The following is a 13,703-nucleotide window of genomic DNA, read 5'->3' as shown; positions in this document are numbered from 1 at the left end:
ATGATACTATGCAGATCTTAAGTAAACAATGTCAAAATATCAGACTTGGGAAAGTTAAAGATATGAAACTATGGGATATATAATCCATTATAACTTAAGTGGAAAAAATGATGTTCATTGTGTGTTATAAATCATACTCTTAATAGTTATAACGACAAATAGGTAAGCATTTGTTGTTATGATTATTTATCAGATGATGCAACATATTATAAAGTTGTTTGTAAGGTATTATGCATGTATTATAATGCATTCAGAATACCTTTATAATGCATTATAAATACAGGCTTCATAAGATAGTGTTACCAAGTATTTTTTATTTATTATTATTTAAAATGGCTTTATATATGTCAAAGCCGGTATCAAGTAATTATAAATTGGCAATCTGACAATAAAAATACAGAAAATTAACTAAAATTTGTTATTTATTCAATTCAAGTGACAGACTATTGGCTCTCATATATTTACAAAGAATACAACAATCATAGCCAAACAATATGATAAACCGGAATGAAATGCTGTCCAAATGGACAGGGTCAGTGTCATGTTGATAACATTTCATTTTGACATTTTTCCAGTCATTCCCTTCTTAGTGTTTAAATCAGGCCTCAACAGAATCACATAGCATTTAGGTATAAAAATACAAAACAGAAGTCCGAAAGTGGAAGCTAGAATGGCAAATATCTCAACAGCCACTGTGTATTTCCCCGGTGAGCTGTTGTATGCTGGTATAAAAGAGATCCACACAGCAAAAAATATGAGCATACTAAAAGTGATGAGCTTAGCTTCATTAAATGAATCTGGAAGTTTCCTTCCAAGGAAGGCGAGAGCAAAGCACATACAAGAGAGCAGCCCAATATAGCCCAACACCAGATAAAATCCTAGTGGCCACACATCTTTACATTCTAGTACAATCTTACCACCCTGATAGGATGTGTTTTTGTAGGGGTAAGGAGGTGCTAGTGCCAGCCAGCAAGCACACAGGATAACTTGGCCTGTCGTGCAGCAAAAGATGAAAACCCTTTGCTGTGGAGGGCCAAATAGTTTTAGAGAAATGGACCCAGGCATAGTGGAACGAAAGGCCAAAATTACCACAATGGTCTTGACCAGTATGCATGAGATACATAGAACAAAGCTGATTCCAAACGCAGCTTGGCGGGCACGGCATGTCCATGGTGAGGGCCGGCCCACAAACACTAGTGAGCAAAGGAAGCAAAGTTTGAGAGACAACAGCAATAGAAAACTCATCTCAGAGTTGTTGGCCTTAACAATGGGTGTGCTTCGAAAAAGGAAGAAAATCACTGTGATAACAGTTGCCACAGTGACTCCAAAGAGAGACAAAGAAATGAGAATGATGCCCATGATTTCACGGTATGACAGAAACTCCTCTATGCCAGCAACACAAGAAACCCTTTCTTTGTTTGGCCAGTAGTACTGGGGACACTTGGTACACTCAGTAGCACCTAGTAGACATAAACAGACACTGTGGGTCAACCAGATTTTTCATATAGCACACATTATTACAAAATTATCTGGAATACTTTATTCTGTTTGGTCATTCAGCAGTCCTGTTTCCATATGTTTCCTATACGCTCATGTGTATAACTGCCCTAGTAAAAAATAACCTATACCAAAATCTATTTAAAATACATTTATTTCACACTAAGTATACTTAAAATACATGAACATATTTTTTAAATATATCACTTAAGACTTTCTGATATAAAATTATATTTAAACTTTATTTGGAGTCTTTCTTTATTGCACAATGCACATTTCTCAATATTATGCCACAAATGTGTTTTAATATCACTATTAATAAGGATGGTATGATCTCTGTATAATATCAGTCTTTAAATGCAAGATGTGTAATTTGTACCTAAAGTATACTTGCAATCAGTGGCGGCTGGTGAAAAATATCTTAGGTGGGGCTGTCATATTCAGCCAGTTTCAATAGTCTGGTAACCATGGGAGTATTAGGCCTACTTTCTGCCCTTGGTATGTGTATTGTGCTTTGTTGTTTATTTTGTTCTATTCCTTAACCCAGTCCCAGTGGTTCTCAAACTTTTTAGGGTTGTACCCCAAGAGGTTTTAATATCCTTCTGCATACCCCCACTCTTCAGTCACACCTTTTTCAGTAAGGGACAATATTTGCCCCCTTAAATCGATTTTTTTCAAGTGCATTTTTACCTTTACAAATACCTTTATAAAATAAATAATGCTTTGAATTAAAAAAAATGTTAAATAGATAAATATGCAATGATGGTAAACACGAAGTGATGCTTTTTTAAATATTAAATTAAAACCGCCAGTAAGTGATGAGTCATCGAGTCATTCATTCAGTAACGAAGCAAGTGCCTGTATTTATGAATTAATCATTGACTCTAAAGATTCGTTCACAATCATTGCTGTGTGCTGCAGTTCTGCTGTGGCTTTTATTGGAGCTATTCATTTATTGTAAAAATACTGACAACTGTGTTGAAAATGGTCTTAAATCACTTAATATTAATATTTAGTTTGTTGAACTGTTGTATAAAATCAATGTCACATTCGCAATCGTGTGGATCTTCATATAATGTGATCAACATTAAACACAGGAACTCACACAGGGTATGTGTTTGTATCGAAGAGAGTTTGAATTCTATCGATCTCCATGCACAGCCTGTGTCTATATTTGTTCTTCATGCTAGTAAGTGCTAACTTAAATCCCTACTTTCACAAAGGTAACGTAGGCTACATTGTCGAGAACGGCAGTATAGCGTGATTTGCTGAGGCAGCATCTGTACGAGACCTGTCATATAGCCGACACACTGCTTATGCAGAAAGTTTTGACCGCAAAAGATGAGTTAATTTGATCGTATGTCATGTATTTACAGCATTTAACCTGAGAGAAATGCATGCTCAGTTTAAATCTTATTTTAAGATGAGGAAGTATTAACGTTAAAGGGACGGCAAAATTTAGCATTTTGTTCCCGCACCCCCTTCTGTCACCTCACGGTTTGAGAATCACCACAAACCCAGTCTTTGTAAAACGAATAATAATAATAATAATATTACAAATAATTATTAGTATTATCCACCCAAACACAATTTAACACAAACTGCATGATACCAGTGCTCTGTGAAAAAGTCAGTAATTGTTTAATGCCATATTACAAGACTGAAGCATTCTTACACAAAAACAAACAAATTGCACAAACTTTCCATTTGCATTTGAAATTTAACTCAAAAAGTTTAGTTACTTTCTCAGAAAGGTCCCTCACTTCGGCAACTGTCCATGTTGGATCTGTCCCTGTTGTTTTAAAAAGTAATCACGGAAAGCAAAACAAGGCATTAGCATGACGCATCCAGCTAGCCAGGCCGATAGACTGCTGTCTGATGGAGTCATGGAGATAGGCGCGCATGAGCGCGGGCGCGGGCGGGCATGCACAGCTTGGGGTGCTAACAGAAGCGCCCATAGCTGACTAGATTTGAGCTCGCTGATTGGCTACAGTTTATGTCAAACATGTATATCTTAAATCAGCAATTGGCTAAGCTGCTCCACAGACCCGCCTCTCTGGGGCGATTTCTCTAGCGCCCCAGAGCTGATCGACGTGCACGCAGGTGGAGGAGACGTGTTGAAAAAGCACACATTTTTAATTTCTATCATATTTTTCACATATACTGGGTGTATTTAATATCTTAAACACACAAATACTGACAATTTGTATGTATGATTTATGTATGTATTTACTTATTTATTTAATGAGTGTGGCTCATAAACTGTGGTCTGGCTCATGGGGGGGGGGCGGCGCCCTAGCGCCCTCTATTGGCCAGCCGCCCCTGCTTGCAATAGTTCCACTTTAGCACAATCAAATACACTTAATATATCTTTAGTTGGACTTCAGGACTTAAGTACAAACTTAGTTGTTCCAGTTAAGCAGACTTTGAGTATATCAGTTTAGCATACTAAAAGCACAATTGCAGGGTATTTTTATTAAGCACATAAATATGTAAATATATTTGTAGTATACTTATCACAAAAAAACTATATTTATATCAAATACATTTGAGTATTTTTTTTTTTTTTTCACTAGGGTTAAACTGCTGTTACTTTCATATCACACTGCAGACTCGCTTTCTTGTGACATACAAATGCAATGGGCACCATTGTGTCTTTATGTTATTGATGTAGTGAAAATCACTGACTTTATTATTGGTTTTATTGTAATATTATTGCAGTGTCTCGATTTCTTGCCCTAATTTCTTGCCCTATAGAGGGTTGTTGGGCTTTGGGCTAATGAACAGTTCAAATTGTAAAATCATTTATACTCTAATCATTATTTTAAGTCCATATATTTATTTATTTAATGAGTAGCCATGTAATAATTTAGATAGATAGATAGATAGATAGATAGATAGATAGATAGATAGATAGATAGATAGATAGATAGATAGATAGATAGATAGATAGATAGATAGATGTACCTGATATATTGCTGATTTCCCATTCAGCACAGGGCAAACAGTCAAAGCAGCAAACAGGCTGTCCTGGTTGAGTGGCCTGGCGTGTTCCAGGGGGACACGGAGGGGTACATAAAGAAACAGGAACCTGCATACAAACAATTATAAAATCAGGAATCTCCCAAAACTTACAGCTCTACAACTGTTTGCCATAGGGGCACAGGCTCACCTCATTGTGTCCCCCTGCCCACCGAATTAACCCTTCATCTATCTTAAGCTGCTGTTCATGTGGGGCAGAGCCATCATAAGTGCCCACCATCTGAAACCGAATGGTACCCCTGCCATTTCTCTGCCAGTTTATGATGTCATAGAGGGGCACAGGCTCTCCATTGTTGTCAAAATACACCTTCTCTTTGAACTGGTTTGTAAAATTCACTTTTTTCAGGTAGTGAAGAAGCTATTTAATTAGTTAAGGCAAACAATATAAAATGTACATAAATATAATTACAGTATGGAATATACATTTGAATATAATTGTTTAGCAAAATAATTATTTGTACACATTTTAAAATTGCTAACATACAAGAAGGTTCTGACAAACAACATATGAATATTACCTGCCATGGAGAGAACTTTGATTCAGTTTTGCAGACGTGGTCTGAGCTTTGTTCCTCAGAGCCACATTGTAACAGCTGATGTAGAGCATGAGCAATAGCATACACTGCTTTATAGACATTGTATGAAATCCTCACCCTTGATACATCAGTATAGCTATTCTCAGTCTCCATCAGATCCTCTGAGCCAGTACAGAGTGGCAACTCAGAATCACCACTGTCCTCATAATCTAGGCTGCATCCAAACAGTTCCTCCCAAAACATGTTATTGAAAACAGATTCGGGTCTAGGTGAAGGCCTTACCCCAAGGAGAAACTCAGCCAAGCCTGGAATAGTAGTGCCCCTGAAGGAAAAGCCCACTGTTCCAGCCAGGACAGGGTGAAGTTCAGGGATAGTGAGAAGTTTGGCTGTCACCCAGGCTTCACTGGCCACCCACTGCCACCTCGTCAAATTCCTGCGAGCCACTTCAGCCAGGAGCTCCAGCAGCTGTCCTTCAGTGGCAAATGCTATAATCACTCGTGCAGTGGAACCCTCCAGGCTATTAAGAATAGCATGTATTTGTGCCTGGGAAGGTGCTTTTGGTATAGTGTGGTGAAAGGCTATGCAGCCACCAACTCTTTCAAGCTGCTCAGTAAAGGCCTGGATACCATAGTGACTGTAGTCATCATCTGTGCCCACTGTGCCCACCCAGCGCCAGCCAAAGTGGGAAACCAACTGGACCAGTCCCTGCACCTGAAATACATCACTGGGAACAGTACGAAGGAAAGAAGGGTATTCCTTCTTATCTGTGAGGCAGGTACAGGTCGCAAAGTAGCTTATCTTGAAGTGGGGACAGCAGAAAGATCAAGAAAGAAAAACAGAAAAAGGAAGATTAGGGGAGATGTAAAAGGTGAAAGCAAGATCTGTGTTTTTGGCAGACTTTGCTTTTATAACATTTAAAAAAAAAAATCATAAAATTGCAAAATCTAAAATTTGGAGAGGGAATAAATTTAAGAATAAACAGTAGAACAGTGTACATACATATATTTTGTTGCACTGATCAGGTTATAGATGCAGATTTTTTCTATTTATCTCTAGAGGTTTTCCCTTTGTTTGGTGCTGAAACAACTGTCAAATGCAAATGAAGCGAGAAGCATATTTTTCACAATAACTAAAATTCACAGTAATCAATAGTATCCGGTAGAATCAGTAGAATAAATCATATGCACTAAAATATGCACCCCAGGAAAGCACGTGAGTAACCTATTGATGAAACGTTCAAAAAGGCCTGTTAAAGATTTTTGCAGGATCATAATTGGCATGTTGTTCATTCAATAATATATATTAACAGACAGTATTAGTTTATAGCTGTGAGTAATTCTGATATGTTTTTTTTATGAGCATTAAACGTTTAAATAAATGCAAGTTCCTTCAAGGTGGACATGTTTATCAAGACATGAAAATTAGAGGGATAAAACCCCTCAACCCCCCCCCATTTTTTTTGCTCACAGGTACACACTGTTAAAGGCCAGGGAGGTTGATAAATAAATATCTATAATTATCACCTCAGACTCTTACCAGTGGAATTCCAAATGGACCCAAAGTTTGTGCCACGGCCCGTGTAGGCGAAGATGATGCCAGACCAATGACAGCTGGCACCGGGGCAGTGGAAAGGCATTTGGCACTGCCAGCAGCATCAGCATGTGTCTGACTGGAGGTGCCGTTCACAAGGAAAAGCACACTCCGCAGGCTTGTGTGCACATGATCACAGCTATCCAAAATCCGATAACCTAGTGTCACTCCTGGTAATAAACTGGAATTATTGTTGATTTCTTTAATGGCAAACACCATTGTTTGGATCCAGCGGAATGCACGAAAATCAAACCTGTTGAGAAGATGGACAGAGAGCAAAAATAACAAAGAGAGAGAGCTGGTTGTAGCAGTTGTGAAAAGGTAACAAACAGTCTGGAAAAAAAGAACAGTTCATAAAAGTGATGAACATCATTTTAGCATAATTATACAGCATATGTAATGAGTAAGAAAGCATGGATCTCATTCATGTTACTTTAAGGTTTCTATTCATTATTTTAAACCAACTGGTATTTTATCTTTTCATTGCTGTTCTCCATTCTCTGCATGCCGTTTCAAACACACCCGCTGCACTCTTCATGTTGTGGCTGTTCAGAGTAATTATGGTCCGTTTGCGAAGCTAAATAGTGCATGGGAAAGAGCCCTCCAATTACAATATCACCATCTTGTTCCAGCACTGGTGAATTAAAATCACCCAATGTCCAGCACCTATTGTCCACTGAGGTGCAGAGAATTACTGAGAAGTACAGCAGAAGCAAAATACCCAATGGTGCCAGTTCATTCACTGGCATCTCACTGGCCATTGCTGCATCTTTCTTTTTTCCTTCAATCCGACCATGGAAACAGTTAGTGCGGACACCAGAGTGTATGGAAGTCTAAAATTCCCAGCTATATAAAATATATCACAATGATGCCAAACATTGAAACCTAAAACATCAGGTGAGACTGGCCAATGATATACAGATTGTGGGTGGTCTCTCAGGTCATGTGATTTAACAGTGTTTCAGATCAAAGTGCCTTGAAATGCATTAGGGATCATTCTAAAACTTTTGAAGATCTCGATTGGCAACTTATAGCTTAGAATTGTGTAACATTTTATAAACAAGAATTTCTACAGAAAAACACTAAATGCGTTACATATTTTCTGCAGATTCACTATAAATAACCAATATTTTCTTTAAATTTTGTGAATATTTAATGTAAACATAGAACATACTAATATTGTTATTCTGTTCTATATTGAAAGCTTCAATGAAATGAAAATACTACTCATTTCATTTTACTTATTTTATGTGGATTATATTGAAAATTATCATAAGGGTTAATAATATACACATCAGCCTCCACAGTCTGCAGGAACCAAGTCAGGAGGAAATTATATATTGTAGCGACAATCACTTCTGGAGAATAATTAACTCAAATGAAGGGAATATTCATGAGTTTATGAATATGATTTGCTTATTGTCTACACAGATTAAATTACCCAAAAAGGGAATATTTGATCAATTTGTCAGGGTAACTTTTACCAGAATTAATTTCAGTTATCTAAACATACTGTTTGTCCCGCAAACTTTATGTAAGACTTCCTTATCAAATATCAATAAAAATATCCTTCTTACAAACTCCAAGAAAGATACATTTTCTGGTCATGAACATTAAATTTTCCTGTGTTTATAAAATTAAACTACTCAACGTAGTAAATAATAAAAGCTTTGTAGCTGAATCGTACTTCTCATTGACTTTGTAATATGAGCATTTAGACAGAGGCAATCAAGGATATAATGGATTTTAATACATGCAAAACTACGTACGTATATATATATATATAGATATGACTAAGGTTAACACGGAAAAGATGTATATACAAAGTACAACCAGTAAAACAATACAAGACAAACGGATAACGAAATGGGAGTGAGAGAGAATGAAAGAGTGAGGATGAGCGAGAGAGGAATAAGAGAGATCACCGATATGATCACAGTAGGCTATGGCAAAATCACAAACAAGATGAACCTCTTTGAGAGACAGCAAGGAAACAAATCACATTAAAAGTTCAATAAAACTAATACTTGCAAAATGGTTCTCTTTGTGTTGCTGAAGAAAGCAGAGTCGTGCGTGTGTCCTTAAGAGCGGAGCGTGCTCTCTCGTTCTTCCGGAGCAAACGGAGTTCGCGGGAAGTTCAAAGAGTCTCTTTAAAGTTGAAAAGGTCCGAAGACGAAAATAAAGACAAAGATTTAAAGAAAAGTAAAGAAAAGAAAAACGGTGAAAACTCCCTAAGGAGTTATGGAACCGGGAACCTCTCACTGATGAAGTGCTCTGAGCTGGATTTCCTGAGTTGATCTTTTATGGAGTTATGGAGTAACTCACGCCTACTTCGCGTACGTGGACCAATCACCTTAGAGTATTTCGAGCGGGAAAAGTTCTCTTTGTCCTGTTGGGACGCTCATCTGCATAGTTTATGGTGATGTCGAAATTCAGCAGTTATACTCCAGCAAGATGGTACACATAGAATAAAACATTTTACTGTAATCTCCTGTATACGGTTGGTTCAGTCAGAACGTGACGGTTAAAAAGATACCAAGAATGAAATATAAAACAGTTAAGGATACAAAGTTACAATCAAATGCACGATTATAGGCATTTAAAGTTCACTCCCTACAACTAGAAAATCATAAACTAAGCTAATGAACAGGGAGCATGCAAAGGGCACAGGAATATGTCGTCTACAGTATTTAACCCTCTGAAGTCGACAAACGCGCCGGCGCGTTTTGCTGGATTTTCTTCACATAGTAGCACAATAAACTTAAATTTCTCCTTCATTTATGGTCATACAGAAAAAAGAAATATGAAAAAAGAATCTGTGATATTTCTACTTTTGTATGTGTCCACTTACAATCGAATCAAAACATTGTGCTTTTGTAAAATAAAGAAAATAAACAGGGTGTGCTTTCTGCCTCTCCGTCGCGGTGAACTTTTTTTTCTTGAGCACGTCTATAAACTGAAACAAAACTCAGCGAATACTTGTCACACATTTATGAGCCATATACCTTTATAAACATTTAAGTGTGTACTTTTAAATGATCGGATTCAAACTGAAAACAAATATTCTCTGTTTAAGTAATTTGTATAAAACCAACAAGATTTCCAGCTTCTCATGCGCTTGCTAATTATTTTAAATTTGACCACGCCCACGCGCGCAAAAGAGATTCACATGCAAATCTCCACATGGAACGCGAACGCGCTCATTACCTCAAAAACAAAGCACCAAAAAAACTTCACAAGTCTCTGCTTTTCGTCGAGTTTGAAAGACGTGCCGTGAGCTTACATTGGATTTACCTCAGAAGAAGAAGAATGCGATTTGAAGACAAGAAAGATGTAAGGTAAGAAATTCTTAATTATTAGTTCATGTTATTGTTTCATAAACTTCACATTGCAGTTGAACTGTTGCTAGATATATGGTGAATATTATAATATTTAGACCCGTGTTTACTGTTACTGTGTTTGTGGATATCTGCTCAAACGTAGATATGTATAATATGGTAACCATAATGTTTCATATTTTGGAGCGAGCTCTGGTTTTGAATGTATCATATTTGGAGCGCGATCGCGTTTGAAAAGCAAAACGCACCGAACAAAGGCTTCATGTTTTTACTATTATCTCATTTCATATCATCATAACGAATGGAAACATTTGAAGTAACATATGATAATCAATATATTTTTCTCTAGCGTAGTTGTTACTGAAATCTTTTGGAAGATTTATATGCTGCTATAGGTTATTGTTATTATTATTTTATGCAGCACTGCGCATAGCCTATGCTTACAAGGCACAACAAACCTGGTGTTCATTATATTATATATTGTTGGAAACATTTGTGTGTGTGTGTATTCTGTGAATTTTAAAAAGCAATTTTAACCAAAAAAATTATTAGAATAATTAATAATAATTAAAATAAATAGTTTCTCTTGATATCAGTATGTTCACTTTTTTTTTCTTTCAGGGACCAGATGCCACTGAGTCCTGCTGACTTCAACATTCACATGAGTCTCAGTATATGAACAGAGTAAAGTGAAAATCAAACACCTTGGAAATGAAAGGTATGTACAATGTTCTCTTACGAGAGGTTCTCTCGTATTGCGTAAGTTGCTTACGCTACGGGAAAGTTGTCTTTCTTCGAGATCTGAAGCCAAAAAATTATCCTTAATTTTGTATTCATTGTCAACGCAGTGCAGCAGCAGGCAGACCACGGCAGGCTGTAAGAGCGTGCTCATTGGCTGCCCGGCGGCAACTGCTTAAGCCTACCAGTGAGCCCTGTATGACGTCACACCCTATCAGGGCGCTTCGCGCCCTCCACACCCTTCTAACCGGCAAGGTGGGTGTGGCCCAGTGTGTATATAAGCAGGGCTCGTAGGCTGAAATTCAGATTTTCTTGTCTTCAGCGAAGCTCTTCGCATCGCTGGATCTTGAGAGCCGCCGCCGTTGAAACCAGCGACCAGCAAGCCTAGGACAGCGCCTGAAGAAGCCGGCCGTCTTCGCCGCCTTCAGCCATCCGTGCCTGCTACGCTATCCGGCGACATATCCTTTTACTGCTGTGTGTGTTCGCCTACTGCGACACACACTCTCTCATTCTAAAAGAGCACGAGGCGTTTTTCTCAAAATGCCTCGTTTTTCCTGCGGTTCGTGCCGCGCCCCGCTCAGCAACGGAGACCGCCACCTCATCTGCGCTCTCTGCCTGGGCCGCGACCACGCCGCCGCCGCCACCGCACTCTCTACGGGCGGCTGCCCAGAGTGCGAGGAACTTTCAATGTCGACCCTGCGGGCTCGACTTGAAGTTTTCGACCAAGCTGTCTCTCCGCCTGTCTCTGCTACGCCGCGCAGGAAGAAGCGCCGCTTTCAGAGACCAACGGAGACCGATGAGGCGTTTAGAAGCTCGCCGGAGCCCCTCCCTCGAGCTTCTCTTTCGCCCTCTCCGTCCCCCCTTTCGGCCGCTCAACCGCCGGCTCCCGCCCGTGCTGCCGCCGCGTCAGGGGATGAGGCCGCTGGGTGCGACGAGCACGCTGACAGCTGTTCTATCCTGGCCTCTGACAGCGAGGAGTGGTCTACCGCCTCCTCTACAGTCCAGAATTCCGGCCGCACTCGAGCAGGCGAGGACGCGGAGCTTTTGCGCCTCCTCACCAAGGCCGTTGACCAGCTGGGCCTCGAGTGGTCTCCTCCTAAGGAGCCAGCACCCAACAGACTCGATGGCTGCTTTCTACATCGCCGCCGCCGCTCGCCAGCGTCCAGAACCGCACCCTTCCTGCCAGAGCTCCACAGCGAGCTCTCTAAATCGTGGAATGCACCTTTCTCCGCGAGAGTCTCTTCCCACGCTTCATCGACGCTCTCTCAGGTTGACGGCGCCGCTGAAAAGGGGTATAATGCCATTCCCCCCGTGGAAGAGGCGGTTGCAGCGCACCTTTGGCCGCCTTCTGGTTGGCGCTCAAAGGCTGCCCTCCCGTCTAAGGCTTGCAGGACCACTTCAGCCCTTGTCGGCCGCGCTTTCGCCACCGCCGGACAGGCTGCATCTGCCCTTCACTCCATGGCCGTACTACAGATTCTACAAGCCAATCTTCTCCGCGATTTGGACGAGAGCGGCTCTGAATCTGCTTCCATCACGGATTTGCGAAGCGCGACGGACCTTTCCCTTCGCGCCACGAAATCCGCTGCCCAGGCCATCGGACGGTGCATGGCCTCTCTGACTGTTACTGAGAGGCATCTATGGTTGACGCTCGCCGACATGAGGGACTCTGAGCGCGCGGTGTTTCTCAATGCCCCCCTCTCCCCCTCCGGTCTGTTCGGCCCGGCGGTACACGGGATCGTGGACCGTTTCTCGGAGGTGCAGAAAACTACACAGGCTATGAACCTTTTTCTGCCTCGACGCTCAAGCTCTGCTGCACGCCGTCCTCGCGACCAGCCTGCACAAAGCCCCGCCCAGCGTCCAGCTCGACCTCCGTCCTCGCAGCGACGACAGGGCGGCCGCCCTAGATTGCGCTCGACCAGCCGAAACAGACTGCCTCCGCCGCGGGGACCCCGGCAGAGGATTACGGTGAAACCTGAGCCCGCTAAGTCCTCCTAGCCCGAGAAAGGAAGCGACGGTTGAGTCCCGCTGCGGCCGGACCACCGTCAAAGCTTCATACGCTGCCAGTCCCCGTTGCCACGGTTACTGCAGACGCTCACTTCGCAGCCAACGAGCCGGTAAATCTACCTTCTCGCCTGTACACAACCGCCGTTTTCACGGCGACCCAGAGAAATCTCAAAAAGAGTATAATGTCTGGTTGCACGGCTCACACCGTATGTGTTTCAAGTGCAGTAAGTGTGCCCACGCTGCCGTGTTCACCCCTGTACACAAGCACCATAAATCCCGTGTCTCTCACAGAGCCCACTCTCATAAAGCAAGCAAAAGCCGCTCGAGTGCTGAAAGTAGGTCACGTGTCCACCTCCCCGTGCCCACACCTACCCACTGCCCGCTCTGTTACACGGCCTCTCACAACCGGTCAGGTTTCAAATGTAAGTCCTGTGCCCGCCCTCGAGCGCTCACACACACTAACAAACATCTCGCCCCCGACGCCGCCCTCGCGCGTTGCGCCTCACATTATATGTTCCCCGTCCAAAGCCACCGGGACACTGTGTGTAAAACGGCCAGCTATCGCTGCATGCGAGCCGCCGCATATAAGCACCAAGAGCGCGCGCACTGCGCCCGTGCCTCCGTTTCGAGCTCTCGAGCCCGCAACGCACGGCAATCAGAGCTCGGAGGCCATTCTGCCCCTGGCTGCACACGCGAAAGCGTGGGAAGCTATTCCAGGCGTGTCAGAATGGGTGCTAAGCACAGTAAAAGAGGGCTATACTCTGCAGTTCGCTCGCCGCCCCCCGTGCTTTCATGCGCGTACCGAGACGAGAGTGAATGGGGAAGTAGCACATCTACTTCGAGCAGAAATAGCGACACTCCTGTGCAAAGGGGCTATAGAACCGGTACCTCCTTCTATGAGCGAGACAGGCTTTTACAGCCGTTATTTCCTCGTTCCCAAGAAGGATGGAGCTCTCAG

General features: G+C 41.8%; 1 protein-coding gene across 1 annotated transcript; it reads right to left on the bottom strand.

The window, feature by feature from the left end:
- Positions 1–555: 555 nt before the first annotated feature.
- Positions 556–7,414, bottom strand: olfcu1 (olfactory receptor C family, u1; the record flags this gene model as incomplete). The annotated part of the gene is made up of 6 exons (XM_084408498.1): positions 556–1,460; positions 4,465–4,588; positions 4,670–4,897; positions 5,058–5,873; positions 6,612–6,918; positions 7,188–7,414. The coding sequence occupies 6 exons, from the start codon at positions 7,412–7,414 to the stop codon at positions 556–558; spliced, it is 2,607 nt and encodes an 868-aa protein (XP_084264624.1).
- Between the last annotated feature and the right edge of the window lie 6,289 nt (positions 7,415–13,703).

Source organism: Rutilus rutilus (genome assembly GCF_951802725.1).
Source record: "Rutilus rutilus genome assembly, chromosome: 5".
Lineage (NCBI taxonomy): Eukaryota > Metazoa > Chordata > Actinopteri > Cypriniformes > Leuciscidae > Rutilus > Rutilus rutilus.
This window is presented reverse-complemented; position numbering and strand designations above follow the sequence as displayed.